Genomic DNA, 20,680 nt, shown 5'->3' on the forward strand with positions numbered 1-20,680 from the left:
GCGGCTTCGTCATCAACCATGTTAGGGGAAACGAGCTTCTTCACTTGATCGAGAATCCGCAATTTGGATCACCTTCCATATTCGGAAATGATTGGCGTGGACCGAAAAAAGAACTTCTTTTTTTTTTCTGACTGAGTTATGACCACTGTTCGGTTTTCCCTCTTCATCCACAGTTCATAATGTATTCAGCAGGAGGAATGAACCTGCCGTCTTCCTCTCCATCCAAAGGTACGTTTTCCTTACCTTGCTGATATGCTTCGTCTGGTAGTTCTATGTGACTGATAAAGAGAACTGCTTTTAGGAATACGCTTTAGCTTCATCACCCCTACTGACCAAGCTCGATTCGAAGAGCAATTTGTACGCCTAGCCGGTCCAACTGGAGGCAATAAGATATATGGTATATATTTAAAGAGCTTTCAAGTATCAGCTGTATTTCTTACGCTTAGGGTTTCTTCCATAGCGCAAAATGTCAAAGCATTCTTTGGTGGATTAAACCTCGACAATGAATCGCTTGCCAAGATTTGGTAGGTCATCTTCTTGCTTGTCACTTTCCTTCTCGGCTCAACTTGCTTACCCTGTGTTCTAATATTAGGGATTTGTCGTCGCTGGCCAATGCACCTTATCTTACGTTTCCAGAGTTTGCACTGTTTATGTTCTTGACTTCAGCGAAACTGAGTGGTAAAGCCATTCCTAGTTCTTTGCCCTCTTCAGTCAAGGAAGAAGTGCAAGTCGCTATTGCGACACTTAACTCCACAGAAAATAATGCTTCTCAAATGTCCGGGTTTGGAGCCCCTCAGGTTCAAATGCCCATGATGACCGGTATGCCACAGCAGATGCCCGCCATGACCGGCATGTCCAACCTTCAACCGCAGATGCCCATGCAGACCGGCATGGGTTACAATGCTCGTCCAACCTCACCCCTCCCTTATCAGCAAAGCATGCAGACAGGATTTGCCGGTGCCGCTCCTTATCAGACCGCCATGACCACCGGCATTGGCCGTCCTTTGGCACCGCAGATGAACAACAAACCCCGTATCGACAATACCGATTTCAGTCAAAAAATGATGCCCAATCAATCGGGTGCCACCAATTTGCTCATTCCCAGTTTGGGAACCCAGCCCAACGAAAAGATCTCGTGGAAGATCAGTCCCGAGGAGAAACAACGCTACCGAGAAATCTTTTACGCCTGGGAAACTTCGGGATCAGGTTACATGACAGGCGATGTGGCAAGAAACGTGTTGACGCAATCAGGTTTGCAACAATCGGATCTCATGAAGATTTGGAGTTTGGCCGATCGGGATAACAAGGGCAGTTTGGATGTCGACGAATTCGCTATTGCCATGCATTTGATTTACAGAAAATTAAATAATTTCGAAATTCCTGCTGTGCTCCCATCTGAATTGGCTCCGCCCTCCAATGTATTGAAGAAATACATTAGTGGTCATCGAGGACCTCCTCCTTTTGGATCGCCTTCGCCGACTCAATCACCAGCCGGTACGCCGGAACTCAGGGATCGGGATGAAGGTCGTGGTGGTTATGTTTCCAATGCTCGTCGAGCCGTGTCGAACCGTTACGGAGCCGCTCCACGATCACGTTACACAAGAGACGACAGTGACGAAGAAAGCGGAGATCAGGACCAAGAAGACGGTGCCTTGGATGAATTGCGTCAAGAGATCGCTCACATGAAACGCACCTTGGAACAGGTCGAATCATCGTCAGGTCGTAACAAAGGTTCGCAGTACCGATCCACAAGCAGCAAGTATTCTTTGGAGGAATTGAAGGAAAAGATTCGAAAAGCGCAGCAGGAACTCCGGCAAGCGATGCGATCCAACCCTTCCGCCTACAAGGTTCAGGAAAACGACGATACGTTGTTGGATTTGCTGGAAACGCAGAAGTCATTGCAAGAGGAAATCCAGTATCTGTGCAATCGTGATATTCCCGTGCTTGCTCGCCAATTGCGTACTGCGGCAGCGGAATTAAGAGATGCCAAAGTTCGTCGTTCAAAGAAACAAGACGGTGCTCAAGATTTCATGGCGTTTATTCAACCCACCGGACCGGGAGGCGCCATCACTGAAAGCGATCGTGTCCGTGCCAAAGCCAAAGCCATGATGGCTGCTCGCAAGGCAGGCAACTCGGTCAATAGTTCCGATTCCGCCTTTGATTTGAGAAGAGCCGAACAGGAAAAACAAGAGTATGATCAGCAAGCCGATCGCTACGAGCGTGAAATGGAACGTTCTCGTGAAGCCCTCCGAGATTTGCGCGGGGATTTGCAGTTCCTCGCTTCCCTTCAGACGTCCAAAGCCACAGAGGATAAGAAACGATTTGAAAAGGACCGCCATGATATGGCGTACGATCTTCGACGATTTTTGGAACAATTAGAACGTGACCAATACATCACGGAACCCATCACTCCCTCTTATACGGAACGTCAAAGTGTGAGCTCCAGTCCTTCCATGAGTGGCAGTCGATCCATTCCCAGCAGCACCAGTCAAACAAATTTGACCGCCAATAAACCAAATACCAGCTCACCCGCTGCTTCGCCCTCACGCCCTAGAACAGCCGAAGAAATTAAAAAGGAGGTAATGAACAATTAATGATCTCGTTTTTTATCCATGTGAAATACGGATGGTCCCCTGACACTGATTGTTTTTAGGCCGAGCGACGTGTTCAGGAGCGTTTGGCCGCGCTTCACGCGAAACGCAATCCTTCGGTTCGCTCTCCGACCGCCGAAAATAAAACGACGCCGGCGAAACCTCACGTCAATGAAGAGGAAGTGACAGCGCAACGTAAGTTTACCCCGCAAGAATTATTTAATTCGACCACCACATGAGAATAGTATTCTTAAATGCATGCATATGTACAGAGCGACTTCGTGAAGCCGAACGTCAGGCGCAAGACCGGTTGAGAGATACGGAAAGACAGCGTCAGGAAGCCGAAAGACAGGCGCAGAATTCCGAAGCTGACAGACAACGCGCGGAACGATTGAGACAAGAGGAACAAGTCGCTGAGCAAGAACGATTGCGTCTGGAGGAGGAGCGTGAACGTCAACAGAGAGTGGACGAAGAACGCGATTTGGAAGAACGCCGCAAAGCCGTCTTGGCCAAGGAAGAAGAGGCCAGATTAGCTCGCATGAAGGCTATCCAAGAAGCGGAAGATGCCGAAAACGCCGCACGTCAATCTTCCAACGAAGCTCCATCGGCTCCATCGACTCCATCCGAAGCGCCCGCCCCGGTGCCAACAACCTCATCTGCCTCGTCGCCACCCCCACCGCCTCCACCCCCACCAGCTCCCCCAGTTGCTACGCCTTCGACGGAAACAGCGACTGCCACCACTAGTCCCGCTGCCAAGATGAGCAGTAATAATCCATTTGCCAAGTTGCAAGGAGGAGGTCAATCCGAAGCTGCAGCTTCCGCTCCGGCCATGCCCACAGGAGCACGTATGGAAAAACCCGATGCAAAGGAAGATGACAAGGAAGAGGAATCGGCAGCGGCGGCAGCTCCAGTCAATAACAAGCGAGTGAGCTACAATCCCTTTGCCGCCTTTTCTGCCTTCAGTGCTACCAAAGCACGCGCGCAGGGCGACAGCGAATCCGAAGATGATGACGGCTGGGACGTTCTTCATCACGACGATTCCGATGACGAGGTCGAATTCCCCGCCGCAGGCAGTGCCAAAAACTTGGCAGGCTTGCTTTTTGATGCCATCAATCAGCGACAACAAAGTAAGTATCTCATTCTTTTTTTTATGCAAAAGGTTGTACAAAACGCCTCACCTATGATGCTTGGATTCAAGGCCCGACTATGTCTTCGCGTGGGGTGTCACCGAAACCAGCCTTTGCTACTCCTCCAGAGTCGCCAGCTGCTGGGTCTGCAACCGCAGCTACTCCAACACCGCCGCCACCTCCACCAGCTCCACCAGCTCCATCAGCTCCATCCGCTGAATCTGGTGGTGTACCTCCTCCGCCCGCTCCTCCAGCTCCAGCTCCTGCACCGGCATCTATGCCTGCGCCTAGCACCGCTGCATCTGGTACACCTAATCGTAACGCTTTATTAAGTCAAATTCAACAAGGCACACGATTGAAAAAGGCGGTAACGAATGATCGCAGTCAACCCGCCGTGGCTGGACGCGTTCAAGAAGATGAGAATCCCTCACCCTCACCTGCACCAACTCAACACCAACCTGCCAGATCGCCGGAGCCCGTAGCGGCTCCTTCTGCCGCTCCAGTGATGTCATCGCTCCCCTCAACACATCCTCCAGCACCACAACCTTCCGCACAACATAAGGAACAGTCACCATCCGATGCAGGTAAATATAAAAAAGGGACAAACGGAACCGTTGATTATGGTGTCTAACTTGACCTTATGATACGTTCAACGTAATTTGTTTACTTTAGTGGAATATGTGGCCTTATGGGGTTATCAGGGCCAGGGTGCCGATGATTTATCATTTGAACAAGACGATGTCATTTTAACCCATGATGTCAATGAAGCGGACGATTGGTGGTTCGGTACCCATGCCACCACCCATCAATCTGGTTATTTCCCAAAGACCTATGTAGAACGTAAATCCGAGGGTAAGTTTGAACAGGATTGTCATCTAAAAAAGTGTTGAATATGCGTATTGATGATTTTCCCCCCTCGCAGACAAACCGGAATTGAGTGTTCCTGTTCGTGCTCTTTATGATTACGAAGGTCCAAGCAGTGAAGGTTGTCTTACTTTCACGGCGGGCACAGAATTAACCGTGATTGATAAAGATCTGGGCGATTGGTGGAGAGCCCGTTTACATGACGGCACCGTCGGTCTGGTTCCCTCCAATTATGTAGAAGAAATCTAATTACATACAGCACTTTTTCATCTTATCGAATCGTGATTAAGAAACAAGAAACAATATAATACATTCATCTTTCAAACACATCTGTTTCCATCCTGAAGAAAGGAATAATGAGATGCATTTGCATCCCAAAGAATAATTAAAACGTTTTTCATTAACTGATAAAAAAACAACAAAGAGTAGGGAGGGCAATAATATCTCGGTGGCAATGTTTCACAGAGAGAGATAGAGATGATTGAAATGTAATTTTTAGTTAGTGAAAGAAACAAAAGGGGAGTGTGACATGTCGATAAAGATATAGAATTAATGCATAGAGACATTACTGGATGCAGCAGGGATGGGAGAAGGAGCAATGATACGATAACGTGGCGAATAAGGATGGGAGTGAGAAGTAGATGTGGGATTGGAACTGGGGTTGGGGTTGGAAGTAAAAGAAGGACGCATAGGAGCTGTTGCCATCATCTAAGAATTCGTGTACGAAATAGGCTGTCAGCAAACGAATCTTCCCGGGGTCCACTCCTTCCACTATGCGGCTGTCGGCTGACTTACATCCATATTGTGCTTCCGTTTTCGTGAATGGGAATGGGAATGGGGATTGGGATGACGAGGGGCGATGGGCGTTTCATGCTCAGACTTCCGCTTGTAGCGCCGGCTATGACTGCGATGATCATGGTACTCCTCGTCGTCGGAATCCTTGCGTTTTCGGCTGTGCATGGGTGGTGCTGGCGGTTTCAGAGTCAACTTGATCAATGTCTGTGATTTTGGTCGATCCGGTATGAAGCTAGGACTGGTATCGCCCGCTTTCCTTGCACACGCTGGGCACGCGTAATGACCGATGGTGTCCAAGGGTGTCTTTGTAAGTCCAACGCAGCCGACGTGGAACCATTCATTGCAATCTTCGCACTCAATCATCTGCATTTCGGGATCCGACGCATCGTATCCTCGGCGACAAATACAGTAGACTCGATCGTCCGTATTGGATTGAGAGGCATACGAGGCATGGTTCGTGACAGGTTGCCGGGTTTCAGCTGGCGGGGTCGCTAAACTGACAGGGGACAAATTTCGTACTTTTCTTCGCAAGAATTCGGTTTCGTCTGGCAAATCGATTTCAAGCCCTTCTAATTTTCTAAGATGCTTTTTGATCATTTCCAGATCTTCGACTCCCAAATGCGGCTTGGATCGACAAAAGTCTTGCGTCTTTCCTTGGTAGTACGTCATCTTATCCATGATCTTTTGTATGCTGCCTAATTCCGGTGGCACAAAGTTCAATGCTTGAGCCTCCTCAATCAACTGTTCCAACTGCTCCAGTCGCGGTCGTCGAGTCAGGTATCGAATCGTTTTCTTGCTTCCGTCGCATATCGGACAAATATACGAGTTCTGCGTCTTGGCTTCTCGTCGAGATACTTTGACACAGGGGCCGTGATACCATTCATGGCACACATCACATTCAATCATCAAACCGCTTTCGGGCCTTCGACAGACACAGTAGGCATCTTCGGACGACTGATCCTCATCAATGATACTGCTGATACTCTCAAGCACCTCGGTCAAAATTGTCGATACAGATTTAATATTGGTCCGTGATGCCGCAGCAAAAACTTTGTTCACTTTGCCTCGCCAAGCCTCGATTGAGTGCAATTCTTGCTGAAGCAGGGAAGTGTCGTCCTCCATATCCACGGGAATCATCGTCAGCGCTTTGATCACCCGTTCAAGTTCGGCCATCAGAATCTTTTCCGCGGATGGTGCCCGAATATGCTGGATCAAATGTTCGGCATCTTGCACAGTACTCATGGCGCGATTCAGTAGCGCACGTAAGCTATTAACGAGAGCCGGGACCGTCGGTACACCTGCTTCGGCTTCCAGCACACTGCGAATTTCATATAAAGTAGTTTGCTGTTTAAGTGCTTTCTCGGCACGTTGAATCCATTCTTGACCGAGTCGTTCTTTTTCGACCACAGACTGATAAACTGGATCGTCTTTCAGTGGCAGCTTGTACGTTCGTGCGTCGTCAAGTAATTGCTTCAATTGGTCGTAATTGATGGGGGTGGCGTTGAGTATTTTCGGTGCTTGTTCAATCCATTTCCGGCGTTTGATGGCAATATGAAGTTCGGCCATTTCTTCGACGTCTGCGTTTAATCGAACGCCTTCGTTTAAAACCGCTTCGTAATCGCTGACGGTTGCCGAAGGATGAGCAAGTATCTTGGCCGCTTCCTGTTTATAATTCGTCAATTTCTGAGTGGCGATTTGCAACAGTTTAATTTCGTAAGTATTGAACGTCATGCGCGATGCTTGATCCAACAATTCGAGCATGCGACGATACCGGGTTCCTTGGTAGTTCTCGGTCGACGGTTCCAGTTCATGCGAATCGCGTCGTCGTGGTTTTCGAACGATATATTTATTAGCCTCGTCAATCCAGTCGTTCACTTGGTGCATAAAATCACGTAACGGATCGATTTCACTGGCAGGAACCGACGCCTTTTCGCCTTCGTGCAACAATTGACGGAGGGTTTTAAGACTGGGGCCAGGGTCGCTGCACATGAGCTTTTTCAGTTTCTGGCTCCATGCCGAAGGCACACTCGCAATGTTGAAAACGTCTTGCACGAACGCATGTAATTGCTGATCGGAATATCGCATGCAGAGGCTCTTTTTTGTGTACTCGCACGTGCATAACTATTGATTTTTTTCAGGAACGAATTAGCACAGGGTAACACGCGATGCATGGTACGCATGACTTACTTCAGCGATATGGTCAAGACATGATACTTTGCTGGTACAATCGCAGGCGACGTGTGATAAGTAGGTGTAACAATGGCAAAAGATACATTGCAGTTCGTCGTCTTGGTCATTCTCGGCATCGTCGGTATTCTTTTCCATAATTATTTGCTTAATTCGAGGACACTTTTTCCGTAGTCGATTACGTTCCGTGATTTCTCGTTTTTCCATTTCTGCCAGGGCATCTTTGAGCCACGTTGCCGTTTCAACTGATTGATCGTGCATAGCAACCGTCATCAACAATTCGTCGTGAGAGAAACAAGGTTGGCGTCGATATTGTTTGTACCGTTCCGCACATTCGAGACCGTAATCTACCCATTCCGAAGGCGCGAAATTAACCGCTTCACAAAAATTGAACTAGATGACATGACAGCACAACAAGAAGAAAAAAGGTCAGCATATAGAAAAAAAAATATCACCCATTGTGGACCGATATTAAAACTTACGCCATGGTTGAAACCTGAGTGATAAGCTTTTGGAAAAGTGACGACGAACTGGCCTGGGCGTTGATCGACGGCATAGACTTTTACGTCATCTTTTAAAAGGCGGCCAGGGCTCAGCATGGTGACAAGTTGAAATAGTAAATCGGGTTGCTGTTCGAATAATTCGGGGACCGCCTTTTTCATCGAAGCTTCGAATTTGGCGGTGTCACTTCCAGGGACACCATACCATGTCTTGGTTTCGCCCCAATGCATGTAATTGATGGAATAGGTGTAATGATCTTCATTGTGCCAGCAGAAAGCGGAAAAACACATGCCCACGTACAGCCACGGTACCATCATTCCACTGATATCGGTTTTAATATAGGTGAAGAGCGATCGAGGTAAAATAGGAATCATATTGAGGTTCCAGGGATCACCAGAGGAACCTCCGGCGGGATTCCGTTCGACTGGCGCAAATCCACTAAGTTTCCAAAACGAGGCAAATCATGCCACATGATGATTGTCAATATTGGAGCTCCGTTTGAATAACAATGGCCTTATTTTTCCTTTCGATTTACCTTCCATGTTGTGTGCTGTGGAGATCCGCACCGTATTCAACTTCGCATGTTTCGTGAGGGTCTTCCACCAAGCGCCAGAATTCATCTTCGCAGTCTTCCTCTGATATTTCTCGGCAAGAGCTGACAGGTTTGGTTTTTGAAAACCATTCGGTTTTGAATTTGTCACAGACTTTTTGGAAGGCTTGCAAAGAATATTCTTCGCCATCCTCGAAACCGTAATCCCCACCGGCGGCCGTGAGACATTTGACGCAAAACCAATCCGATTTTGGTATTGAATTGATGGGTGGAGAAATGCAATGCATATGGTAGCCACGATCACAACCATCACAAAGCAAAATTTCTTCTTCTCGATCTCCCTTTCGGCAGATTTCACAAACTTGACCGTTTTGCGAAGATTGATTGTCGGAAAAATCTATACCAAAAAAAAAAAAAAGTCAAGGGCACATGTAATGAAAAGAGAGAAAAAAAAAAAGGTCCATGAGTCGAGTGATAAATATTGAGTGTGGAGATTTTTGTTTCTGTGCAAGTTACCATCACGTCGCATTGCTGTGAGTGAAACGGAAGGAGAGTTGTTGCCAGAAGCTTGTTCTTGCTCCTGTTTATGTTTGGCTAACCAAACTTCGTAAGGTAATATCACTCGTACGTAGGCCGATTTCAGAGCGTTGGACATGGATGTGCATTGTTTTCGTGTATAGCCTAGACTTCGACCAATTTCTGCCCATTTCTTTCCGGCGACGACCTGTAAAAAAGGAGAGGAAGAGGAAAAAAAAATTCCAACATGAGGATGGTTAGAAAAATTTGATACGACAAATTCAATAGATGATGATGTGATCCACTGCTAGACTCTGTATATATGCTTTTTTAATAAAAGAAAAAGGAGATGAAGGACTTACACTATTGTATCCTCCACGGTTTGCGACTTCTTTTTTCAATTTGAACAAGTCGATAGGTCGTTTATCCAATTGCGGGATTTTGTTGACTGGATGACCAGCCAAACGATGGAATTTGTACAGTTGTTCCAAATAATTCACATTGGCTCTTGTTTCGCCTTCCATGCTATTTAGTTTTTGAATGCGAGTTCTGAATCGGAAGACCTAACGATGACAATTGCGTGATGAGAGGTAGGGTTCATCATGGCCATGACATGAGGGGGAGGGGTTTTTTTTTTTGGTGTGTGTGTGGAACAAAAATATGAGTGAATATGTTGGATGGAATAGATAAATACCTCCGTATTGAGAGAAAATTCAGGCTTATAGTGAGCTGGAGGGACAATTTTTACGATACCGTATTTCTCTCCTTCTGCGCGAATACGTTGTATATACTCTATAGGGTCGGTGAACTCTTCTTCTGTAGGGTAATAAGTCGGTGCTTCTGTCAGGTTGAAGATACGAGGACGAGTGCGCATTTCAGCATCACCGGTGGTTTTGACAGTGTTGAGATCAAGCGTTGTAGCAGGTTCATCGTTCGTGACGGTGGCTGTTTTCACTGTTACACGCATAGACGATAAGGAACGAGGTAAAGCAAACGAGGAAAAATAAGTGGAGGAAAAAAAAACAAGGAAAAAAGAGGAGTGAAGAGAATTCAATGTTCAAAGACAGTGGTCTTTTTCAATGGACCGGCTGGAGGATTTCTTCCGCCAATCACGTTTCCTATTGAAAAAAAAAAGGAAAAAAAAATTTCGTTGGATCCCCTTCTCACTGCTGCTTTTTTCCTTCCCCACTTATGCTCAATATGCACACTGGATGTCTTTTATGAATGAGTGCCTGGTCATAATTAGGGTTTAATGGATAATTTTCTAACGACATGTTCTAGTACGGGAGAACAACCGACTTCGGCTTTCCATGATATTAAGCCATCCGCACGAGTGGCGCCCAAATTAATAATACCGATGGGTTTGCTTAATTCATTGGCCAATCGCACTAATCGATAGGACGAATAGGTCGCTAATGAACTGCCAATGATAAGCATCGCACTACTGTCCCGTACTTGGTTCTCAGCCTGAGCGGTGATGGTGGACTGGATATTTTCTCCAAAAAAGACGACCTTAGGTTTCATTTTGCGACTTGAACACACATGGCATGGGGGGATATCAAAATCTGTGTAGGTGATGTCGCCTGGCAGTTCTACATCGCCGTCTGGATTGGTTTTGGGTTTTTCACCTCGCAGTTGCAGTGAACGAGCATAGTTGGCCCACTTTGGATTCCTTGCATTGAGTCGACGCTGATACAGATCACGATCGACACTGGTTCGACAGGACAAGCATTCCACTTCTCGCAGTGAACCATGCAGTTCGGTAACGTGCTGCGGTGACGTGCCAGCTAAATGATGTAAATGATCGACGTTTTGAGTGATAATATGCTGAATGTACTGGTCTCGCAAAAGTTGGGCCAGTAAATAATGCGTCGGATTCGCTTGTGCTTTGCTCATTTCTGGCCATCCCAAATATCCACGCGCCCAGTATCGACGACGAAAATCTTCGGACGATATCAATTCTTGAAAAAGAATTGGACGGTGTTTTGGATTACGTACATAGGTTCCCTATAAAATAAATAAAATAAAGAGGGCATAAATACATTGATCGTTCTCTCTTTCTTGAAACTTTTTATTTTTGCAGGATGGACGCTTTCTGGAAGGACACTGGTCACTGTGAAAAGAGTCACCCTTATCGACATGATAAATGGGATGGTACTAACCTGAGTACCTCGATAGTCAGGAATTCCTGAATCGGTGGAAGCGCCTGCACCTGTCATGACAAGTACTTTGCCTTGATAATGGCGTAAAAGATCGACGACAAGATCAGCAGTTTGATCGATATCAAAAATGGAATCAGCTACAGGCACGGCTGCTTTGAGGTTCGGTATACGAATGGTAGTATTCCATATTTTCGCTGCATTCGATAAGACGTGCTGTTGCAGTAATGGACGAGAGGAGGTGAGCATGACAGGTGGAATTTCCTTTGTGGAAGTCAAAGAAGTTGGGAAAATGGAGAAAAAATTAAGGCTTTTTGCCAAAAATAGTAATCTGAATTTCTTTTGGCTGAATGTGAACCCCGCGTTTATTCCTTTTCATACAAGCGACATGTTTCAAAAACCGAGTTGGATCCCTTTTTATCAGTTGGAGCGAGCCTATCCCAAATAGCCAAAGAAATCAAGAGACTATCGGTAGGTGAAGAAATGCAATCCCGTTGAGGAAACTTCAAATAGCGAGATAGTCGCTTTTTCTCACCTTTCCACTGTTTTTTTGAATGGAGGTGGGCGGTCACATTCGAACAAAAAGTCAACAACCCCAATTTCTCAACCCGCCCGAATGAAATACCCCTTGCCCAGTGTTTCTTTTTCCTTTATTTTTTCATAGACCAAAAAAATAGGTGAATACAACATTGACAAACACACACATAAGTGAACTCATGGTTGACCTGTGCTAACGGTTAACTATAGTATACATAACTTTCCTTTCTCGACGAAAAAAAAAAGAAAAAAAGTTTATCTGCTTTAGACAATCAGGTAAACCATTCCACCATGTCAAACCAACCCAATTGGACCGAAACAGCGACGCCGTGTTCAGTTCACCCTCACGCTCGCCATTCATATGGATGACTTCTTCAGATCCACCTCATTGATAGCACATGCTGATATTTCTGTTTTTCTTTTTTTCTTTCATTTTGGTCACTCTTTTTTTTTATAGCACAATAGACAGTGATACTTAACCACGTATGGCACAGGTACATTTCGACCAGACTTTAGACGACTCTTGTTATTGTTATTTTCATATTTCATGGTTGCTTATCTTGCACTCTTTTTTTCTTCTTTTTTTTTTCTTCCTTAGAATATACCTCTACCTCAACCATCCAAAAGAAGAACTGTAAGTGCTGTGGCCATCGGTATGACGACCTGTTTCCAAGACCCCACGTTTTTGATGGCTTATTCTAGGAAGATGCTGAGGTTCCGGGCGGTATTCCCATCAAAAGCCCAACGAATACAGATGCATCGTGGAAAGCGGTGGGAAGTCCCAGTCGAAGAGGCAGCCTATCGATGACCGCGTATATGCATAGTCCTTCCAATTCGCCGCGACTCAATGCATCCGATTTAAGTGAGCATCCTGCAACCACTTCAACCAATGCATCGGCCGGTCCTCGACGTTCTTCCATAGTCGATAATCAGCAATGGGGTTCCTTTGGCGGGTTCCAATGGGAGGGTCCTTCACTTTTCAACGAAGATAATCATATCAATGATCACTGGCATCCACACCATACTGACGTCATGGACGATCCCAATTTGCAGTTATTGAACAACAACAGCATCCTGTCGGTCCCAATGTTACCCGGTGTATCACTCGAACCGATTTATCGCCAGCAACGTAGCTTATCTTTCTCTATGGGTCAGGATCCTACTTTTTTCGGATACGACGATTATGAGGATGGTGATGAACAGGGCTACAAGACCTCGTTGGCTACAATGGAAGAGGAGGAAGAAGTGCTGGAAGACGAATTGGATCAGTTATCGGCGGCTCGATTTAGAGCACGGTCGAAATCGTCCGGGGCCGCCTTTGGATTATTGTCCTCGCAGCAAAGAGCGCATCTTCAGTCGCTTCGTCGTGGCTCGGAACAACAGGATGATATTTTATCCCAGCGTCGACGTTCTTCCACCCAATTTTGGAACGCTGCGAATGCGCCCATGTCCATGGGAGATAAAGAACGCTTGGAATTGCTGCAACGTAGATTATCGACTGCTTCCTCCGCCACCGACTACACGTTCCCTACCGATGGCCCTTCAGGCTTCAATCTACTTCAGCAAAGGCGTCATTCGTTAAATCAGGCCACCCCGACCAACATTCAACAACTTGCCGAGCAACTTGAACAGACCCATTTGCTGCGTCACGATTATTTGATGGCGTCCAACCCACCTCCTCCACCTACGCCCCAGTTCTACCAGCCGATGCCCCCTCAAGGGTTCAGTCCATACCATCATCACCTTATCCAACAGCAACATCCGCACCATATTCACCCTCATCAGCGTCCCATGCCCACCAACGACGATGGGCTCGATCCGTCCGATGCACGCGCTTTGAATGACATCGGTAAAGGGGTGCCTCTTCAACGGTTGCCTACAGATACCATGCTCTACATGATCGAATTCAAAGCGGGTCGCACTGATTTCTTTTACGCTGCCGACCCTCAACTACAACTTCAAGTGGGTGATTTAGTGATTGTGGAAGCCGACCGTGGCAAAGATCTCGGCAAAATTGCTCGCAGTCACCTGTCCGTCGATCAAATCGCGGAATTGCAAGCACGTAAACAGCAGCAACAAGCCGAAAAGAATCCTGAAGATACTGCGGAAGATGCCAAATCTCGTGAGGTTAATGTGAAGCGCATTTATCGACTGGCCATGCCCGACGAAATCAATCTGCTTCTTGTCAAAGATCAAGATGAACATCGCGCCTTGGCTATTTGCCAGCAAAAGACCAAGCAGAGAAAACTGCCTATGGAAGTGGTCGATGCAGAATATCAATGGTAAAGTGATCTTTGCTATGTCAAACTGGGATGTCATCCGATTTATAACCCACACTTATTTCAGGGATCGCCGTAAATTGACTTTTTACTTTGTGGCCGATCGACGCATTGATTTCCGAGAACTGGTTCGTGAATTGTTCAAAATGTACAAGACTCGTATTTGGATGTAAGTTGTTTCTTTTTGTCTTTGTATGCGTCTGTTTGGCATCTTCATCGTACTTAAAGTGGCTCGTCTTTTCTTTTCTAGGTGCGCTGTGAATCCTCCCAGCACATAAGCAAGAGCTACTCTCCAACAAAAAGGAAGAATAGGAGACATACACGTATGAACACACTAACAAGAGTCAACCACACACTGTGAAAATTTGCAACAATATTCAATCATTTCAATGATCAAAAAATAAGCGTGTTCATTTAGTAACCCATAGTATAGTGTCCAAGAATAAAGACTACAATTTTTTTTTTTTTTTTTTTTTTTACATTGCCATTCTATATGGTGCCTCAATAAAGTCGTTGATCGATATGATGTGAAGTGTGTGCTGAAATACGAGATGATTCGGATGGCCTGTGACGCTGCTTGAAAATTCATGTCTGAAAATGGTAATGAGAAAACAAAAATTACAAAAAACGACTCGTGGGGTGCGTCCTGGTCCTGTTTCTTTGCGTGAAAGCCAGCATTACTGTCGTTGACTCTCAAGATTCATGGTCCACACTGTGATTCGTCCTTTATCGAGGTCTGAAAACAAGCAGGAACTTGTATATCTTGACTTCCAAGGAAGCTTCGTCGCCGATGACCATGCCAATGTGAGCGATGCCTATATTGGCGATCTCACGCTTGAAAAGGTGAGTCTTATAACACGGTGAAACAATGGAACAAGGGTTGACCCATTGATCTCTCGAATATGCTAGGACAAAGCCATTCTCTCCATTGGCCATCATCGCTTGGAAGGCAAAAAGGTGAAGTTGCCGAAACCTTTTGCAGTCATTCAAAAGAGTGAGCAAGATCTGATGGAGACTGATACTTCCCCTGGTGCATACTACGATGTCGTTACGATTCTACGCGAAAAGTACGTTTTCAATACGCGTCCTGGTTTAGTTGTAGAAGAAAGCATGCGAGGCTTCACCAAAATTGGTGGTTAAAAGAATTTAGTTTACGAACGAAATAAAAAGAGATCCTTTTTTTTTCCTTCTTCTTTAAATGGGGACTGTTTTATTGGATTGTACGACATTAACAAGATAGTCTGCTATCGCAAGTCATCATCACCGTCACTGCCACCTATGCTAATTTCTTCGTCCTCGTCATCTTCTTCAATCACCACCGGTAATGTGGTCGCGTCAGGTTTGGAAGGGCTTTCGGATGCTGGTTTGGTAGGTGGGGCCACCACATTCTTTGATTCGTTAGCAGTAGTTGATTTATGTTCCACCACCCGGTTCGCCACTTCCTCATTCTCCGCTTCCTTTTGACGGTGCTTGGATCGTTTGGCGGCTATGGATTGTTTTTTCGTGCTTGCAGTTGAGGTTGGATTCCGTGTACTTGATAACGCTCCGTTCCATGACGCGGATCGTTTGATCATGGTAGGCATTGTTTTACCACCACCGGCCGCCCACTTACCGCCTCCGGCCCATTTGCCACCTGTGCCTGTAGCAGCTCCTGGACGCCTGCGACCAAACGACTGCTGTTGGGTAGGATGATATTTACTTTCTTCGGCATCTTCTAACAAGTGCCGCCTTCGTTTCATCGATTCTCGAGGAGGTCGGATATGTAACAAAGGTCGTCGTTGAGGCGACGAATGCATGATAGGACTGCTCGCTCGATTTAATAATTCCTCCAAATCCATGGAATGACCCGTTTCCATGGCATCAATAGCCGCATCGCGCATCTTCTTCATACTGAGGCGCACTTCTTCTACTTCTGTATCGGTATCAGTATCTTCGTCGGAAGCTTCGTCGTTCACTATGTCCACGTCGCTTTCGTGCGCCTCCTCTTTGGCCGCGACAGGCGATGTTGGCGTGGACTGTGAAACACCGCTTGTAGACGCTGTCACGGCCGGGCAGTCGATCACCAGCACTTCTCGGTTTTGCTTACTGTTATTTTCATCGAATCGGCCCAACAGAGGCGCTTTCAACTTGTGATCGCCGATCTTCAAAGTCTTGTTGGGATGCGTCAGTAATAGTTGCTGCAACTGGGCCGCGCGTGTTTGGGAAGGTGCTTCGGTGCGACGGTCGGGGGACATTAAATAACCGCCGTCCAGGCGTCCCGGTGACATCTTTCTTAGAGCAGAAAGAGCCAAGGGCGTCAACTGAGGCGTAGGTTTCTTTCGTACCCTTGGCACCGAGATGGGTAAAGGAGAGGGGAATATGCTTTCTATATTGTCGCTTAAAAACGGTCCCAATCGATTCTGGATCGAGCACGTCACAGCCAATTCCTGAGCGCGTCGAAGAGGAATCCAAGTACCGAAGAGAGGACTGGCTCGGTTCGGCATACGTACGCGTTCCATTTCAAGACTTAAAATCATGCTACGCTCGCTTTCCGTTTCAATGCCGCCCGCCGTCAGTAATGAAGTACCGTTAATGAATCCCGTATCCAAGCGACGCATGATCCGATATTCGGTTTGCGTCTCCTTCTTGGTGAGCACTGCCACGCACACGGCGACATGGTCGATCAGCGTAATATACATTGGCGGGTGAGTCGTCGTCGTGGGATGAATCATGACAGTCTGATCGTTGGGAGATTTATCGGCAGGTAAGGGGGTAGGCATGGGAGTAGTAACGGGTGCGGTGGCAGGTGGGGTCGGAATCTCGCGTTTCAGCAAGGCTTGCAAAGCTGGAAATCGGGCTAATAATGCTTTGAAATCAATCGGCGGTGGTGGCGGTGGTGGCTGTGTAGATGATGCAGCACCTGATGAAGCAGGCATGATGTTGGTTGAAGATGGTGACGAGGACGTCGTCCCAGGCACAGTGGATGACGGAGAGGCAACATTGGGAACGAGCGCCGCATTGCCTTTGGCCATGACCTGCATGTAAGTAGCCAGTGATCGGATCAAATCAAACGTAGGTTGCAGATGCGCAAGACTGGGAATCGTGGTTGACATTTGATGAAGCGCGGCCAAGTTGAGATTTTGGAAATTCATGGTCTTTAACAGATCGGCTGCTGTCAACGGGGGTTGAGATGCCGTGGGCGTGGCGGCTGAAGATTCCTCCGCTGGCTTGACCGATGCAGGAGGGTCATCGACCGCCGATTCCGCAGGCTTTGGTTCATCATCGTCTTCAAATTTAACAAACAAATCATCTCCATCTTCGGCCATGGTATCTGTGTGAGTCAAGGACGTTTCCTGGATCGACTGTCGCCGTATTAAGGACTCGACCGCTTTTACCATGACTTCTTCCGCTTTGGTGGAAACATCTGGCAACTTCGTCGATCCTGATGGCTCTGTGATCGATGTCACTTCTGCGCATGGATTATTGTTAGCGATCCGTATGCTACGTTGCTTTTATCTTTCTTGTCACTTACCATCTTCTTCATCGACGGTACCTAGAGATTCGCGATCTTCCTCAGTCATCGGATCATCACTGAGCAGCTTACTCAGACCGGGCGAACTTTCAATCTCAAATTCATCCACCAACTCACGCGCTCGACTCAGTGGCACCCTGTATCATCATTAAAAAATCATCATAAGCCAAGAATCAACAAATAAAAACACTATAAGGGATAACATACCAAGCCCCTCGACAATCCATAGGGCCTTTACTAAGCGTGACAACATGTCGATCACTTTGTGATTCCGCTACTGCATCAAAAGAACCTTTGCCTAGCACCGGTTGCGCGGCTTTGCGAAGTTGCGTTGCGTTGACGTATCCCTCAGCGAGATAAAAGTATTGGCTGTTGCGGCGTCCTTTTCCATCGGCGTGACGTGTGCGAAGCGCTATATGTTCGGTGGCGCCATCCTTGGATGCAATGAAACGCAAAATTTTTGTATCTGGGATATCTTCTGGCGAATCCAGCTCGTAGCATTCGAGATTGCCAATCACTTTTCGTGTGATGGTAAAGTGATGACCGCCTTTGGAGTAAGACATCCGGGTCATATTCGACTCTTCTTCTTCTTCTTCTTCTTGTTCCTCTTCTTCATTTTCTTTTTCTGCCTTTTCCTGCGATGACGAGGTGCTTTCTTGCTGTTCTTTTTCAGTCTCGGAGGAGGAAGGAGGTAGATCGTTTAATTTCGGCTTGGTTTCCGCCGCAGGCTGGGAAGAGCTGGGGGGGACCATCAGGTCGGTGCGAGACACACGTCGAATCGCGTGAGGGTTGCTGGGAATCGGTTCAAGGGTTTTGTTTCCGCGATGACTGCTTGCAAGCAACGTCTTTTGCAGTAAAGAGTGTTCTTTGGAGCCGAGATTGACAGACATGCTCTTTTTCCGGGCGGCACGACCCGAAGGATCACTGGCGAAATAGTCATCTAGCTCCGAAACGGACACGGATTCTGGACTGGCGATATTGAAAGACGTTTGATTGGGGGTAGTTGCATCCGACATGAAGACGTTGTCAAATTCTTGATCAAAGGTATACGGCGTCCAGATATCATGATCGGTCAAAGCGTTGCCCAGGGATAGCTTTCGGCCCATCAAACGGGGGGATGACATGGAAGGTCCGGCCGCTGCCGCAGCAGCGGCAGCTCGGTCTTGCGGTAAAAGGCTGGCCCGTCGAATCGATCGGCGCCGATCACGATTCACTTCAATGTGAGCCATCGTTTCGTCTCCCTTGAGCATCTCCTCGTAGTAATCGGAATAGTCGGCTTCACTTTCATCATCCGAGGGCGGTTCTTGCACCGAGGAAGTCGTAGGCTGAAACGTATGATCCACCGCCGATTCGGAAGGCTCCGGGGATGGCGCAACGGGAGACACAGAAGAAGGTGTTTGCTCATTCTCCATGCGGGGGCGTTTTGCCAGCGGCGTATCTTGATCGGATTCATCGTCAGCGTCCGTGGGGACAGGTTGAAGGGGGGACAGCCAACGCTGGTTTTTCTTTTTCCGTTTGGAGGAGCGTGTATGCATGTGGGATTTTGTGGGTTCGCGACGTTTGGAATGAGATGCAGTAGACGATGATGGAAGTGGGTGTTTGGACTCATCTTCCGACGACAGAGAAGATGCATCCGAGAGTAAAGATAAATGGTCAAGTTCTGAAGGAGATGAAGGGGATGCAGTTTTGTGGGAATGATTAGAGGATGACGATTCGTTCGCTGGAACGCTCTCGGTAGCCAAAGAATAATTAATTTTGCGTGAGTGATTTTGATCCACATGCTTGGCCAGCAGCGGCGGTCGAGGAGGTTTATGTTCAGCGGCTCTTTTGAAATGCTGAGATATGCGCGATGACACGGTAGCGAACGGCGTCGCACCACTAAAAAGTTGGATAAAGGAAGCAACAACATGTTGGGTTAGTAACACTCGATGCATTCACCCCGGTTTCGTAACCAAGTTACCCCAAGGTTGCATATTTGTGCTTGACAATGATATTGGCCAGTTCTTTAGGCGAGCTCGGTTTATTGCCCATTTTTAATAGGGCTTTCAGGATAGCCGTGAACACCTTATCCTTTGCATCGTCTGGGTGTATGGACACAGGTAAACTTTGCTTGGAAGGCTTTGCATGCGATACCGATGCATTGGAAGTGTCATGCCGCAATGCCCGCGATGAAGAAGTGTTTTCGGACATGAGTGTTTGTAACGTAGGACACACAGATAAGAGAGGTAACAAAGGTCAACAACAAACAAATCAAAGGGCGGGTATCGTATGCGCCGCTACAGACAACTGACAGGCGATACAAAAGCAAAGAAGAAAGAAAGACCGTGGCCAAAAAAAAAAAAAAAAAAATTAAAAAAAAGAAGGGAAGATGCCTGCCACTCTGACAAGACCCCATCTTCGACAAGGGCGGCAAAAAATAGAGAGGCGGACATTGAATAAAATTGACATGAGGTTGAGTGCGAATTTTTTTTTTTTTTTTCATTGCATTTTTTTATGAACTTTGTGGGGCCCATAGTTGAAACTGTACAAAGCAATAATTACTCGAAAAATAACAACAGATAATTTGTCACATGTAAACGATAAGAGAGAAATAAACACAATTTATTTTACAAAATATGAAGAATGATTGAATGGTGGCGATGAAAAAAGAATATTAAAGAGCAAAAAGAAGGATCCGTATTTTCATTGGACAGGGAATATGGGAAATGAGAAAATCCCGACCCCGTCCTTTTCTTCCGGGATGCTTCTTTTTTTCGCTGCTTGTTTATTGTGAATATCAGTACTCCGTAGCATTATCGGTTGCAGAAAACATATTCTGTTCAGCGCATTGTGATTGTTGAGCATCCGTATATAGAGACATTGGCCAAACGGAGGGTGAATGGTATCCCGAAGCGCATTTTTCCTTGGAAAATGCACATCGATCGCCTAAGATCATAAATAGTCAGTGTCATCATACGACAAAAGATGATGAGAAAAAAATAAATAAAGGAAACATGGATAATTACAGTATGTTTGATCTCGCATTTTTCGCCATCGCTTTGCTTCTTGGGTTTTACACGCGGC

At 46.7% G+C, this 20,680-nt stretch overlaps 6 protein-coding genes across 6 annotated transcripts; 3 read left to right on the forward strand and 3 right to left on the reverse strand.

The window, feature by feature from the left end:
* Nucleotides 1-143: 143 nt before the first annotated feature.
* Nucleotides 144-4,908, forward strand: BYT42DRAFT_566105 (uncharacterized protein). Its single transcript, XM_051567925.1, has 9 exons — nt 144-228; nt 302-397; nt 461-524; nt 593-2,579; nt 2,654-2,786; nt 2,864-3,718; nt 3,790-4,302; nt 4,391-4,570; nt 4,641-4,908. The coding sequence occupies exons 1-9, from the start codon at nt 180-182 to the stop codon at nt 4,829-4,831; spliced, it is 4,068 nt and encodes a 1,355-aa protein (XP_051424602.1). The 5' UTR covers nt 144-179; the 3' UTR covers nt 4,832-4,908.
* On the reverse strand, nt 4,901-10,209 carry BYT42DRAFT_566108 (PLU-1-like protein-domain-containing protein). Its single transcript, XM_051567926.1, has 7 exons — nt 9,826-10,209; nt 9,494-9,694; nt 9,132-9,339; nt 8,601-9,012; nt 8,047-8,503; nt 7,565-7,957; nt 4,901-7,498 (listed from the first exon to the last, which is right to left on the reverse strand). The coding sequence occupies exons 1-7, from the start codon at nt 10,096-10,098 to the stop codon at nt 5,354-5,356; spliced, it is 4,089 nt and encodes a 1,362-aa protein (XP_051424603.1). The 5' UTR covers nt 10,099-10,209; the 3' UTR covers nt 4,901-5,353.
* A 114-nt stretch (nt 10,210-10,323) lies between these two features.
* On the reverse strand, nt 10,324-11,686 carry BYT42DRAFT_566110 (DHS-like NAD/FAD-binding domain-containing protein). The gene is made up of 2 exons (XM_051567927.1): nt 11,294-11,686; nt 10,324-11,138 (listed from the first exon to the last, which is right to left on the reverse strand). The coding sequence occupies exons 1-2, from the start codon at nt 11,537-11,539 to the stop codon at nt 10,374-10,376; spliced, it is 1,011 nt and encodes a 336-aa protein (XP_051424604.1). The 5' UTR covers nt 11,540-11,686; the 3' UTR covers nt 10,324-10,373.
* A 139-nt stretch (nt 11,687-11,825) lies between these two features.
* Nucleotides 11,826-14,584, forward strand: BYT42DRAFT_566112 (PSP1 C-terminal conserved region-domain-containing protein). Its single transcript, XM_051567928.1, has 6 exons — nt 11,826-11,967; nt 12,038-12,321; nt 12,426-12,461; nt 12,530-14,109; nt 14,174-14,275; nt 14,357-14,584. Exons 2-6 carry the CDS (start codon nt 12,313-12,315, stop codon nt 14,382-14,384), a joined length of 1,755 nt encoding a protein of 584 aa, XP_051424605.1. The 5' UTR covers nt 11,826-11,967; nt 12,038-12,312; the 3' UTR covers nt 14,385-14,584.
* A 166-nt stretch (nt 14,585-14,750) lies between these two features.
* On the forward strand, nt 14,751-15,279 carry BYT42DRAFT_566114 (Ctf8-domain-containing protein). Its single transcript, XM_051567929.1, has 2 exons — nt 14,751-14,949; nt 15,016-15,279. The coding sequence occupies exons 1-2, from the start codon at nt 14,809-14,811 to the stop codon at nt 15,244-15,246; spliced, it is 372 nt and encodes a 123-aa protein (XP_051424606.1). The 5' UTR covers nt 14,751-14,808; the 3' UTR covers nt 15,247-15,279.
* A 71-nt stretch (nt 15,280-15,350) lies between these two features.
* Nucleotides 15,351-19,807, reverse strand: BYT42DRAFT_545230 (uncharacterized protein; the record flags this gene model as incomplete). Its single annotated transcript, XM_051565804.1, has 4 exons — nt 15,351-17,554; nt 17,618-17,754; nt 17,825-19,495; nt 19,578-19,807. 4 exons carry the CDS (start codon nt 19,805-19,807, stop codon nt 15,351-15,353), a joined length of 4,242 nt encoding a protein of 1,413 aa, XP_051424607.1.
* Nucleotides 19,808-20,680: the final 873 nt, after the last annotated feature.

The sequence above is a fragment of the Radiomyces spectabilis genome (assembly GCF_025331425.1).
Source record: "Radiomyces spectabilis strain NRRL 2753 chromosome Unknown BYT42scaffold_5, whole genome shotgun sequence".
Lineage (NCBI taxonomy): Eukaryota > Fungi > Mucoromycota > Mucoromycetes > Mucorales > Radiomycetaceae > Radiomyces > Radiomyces spectabilis.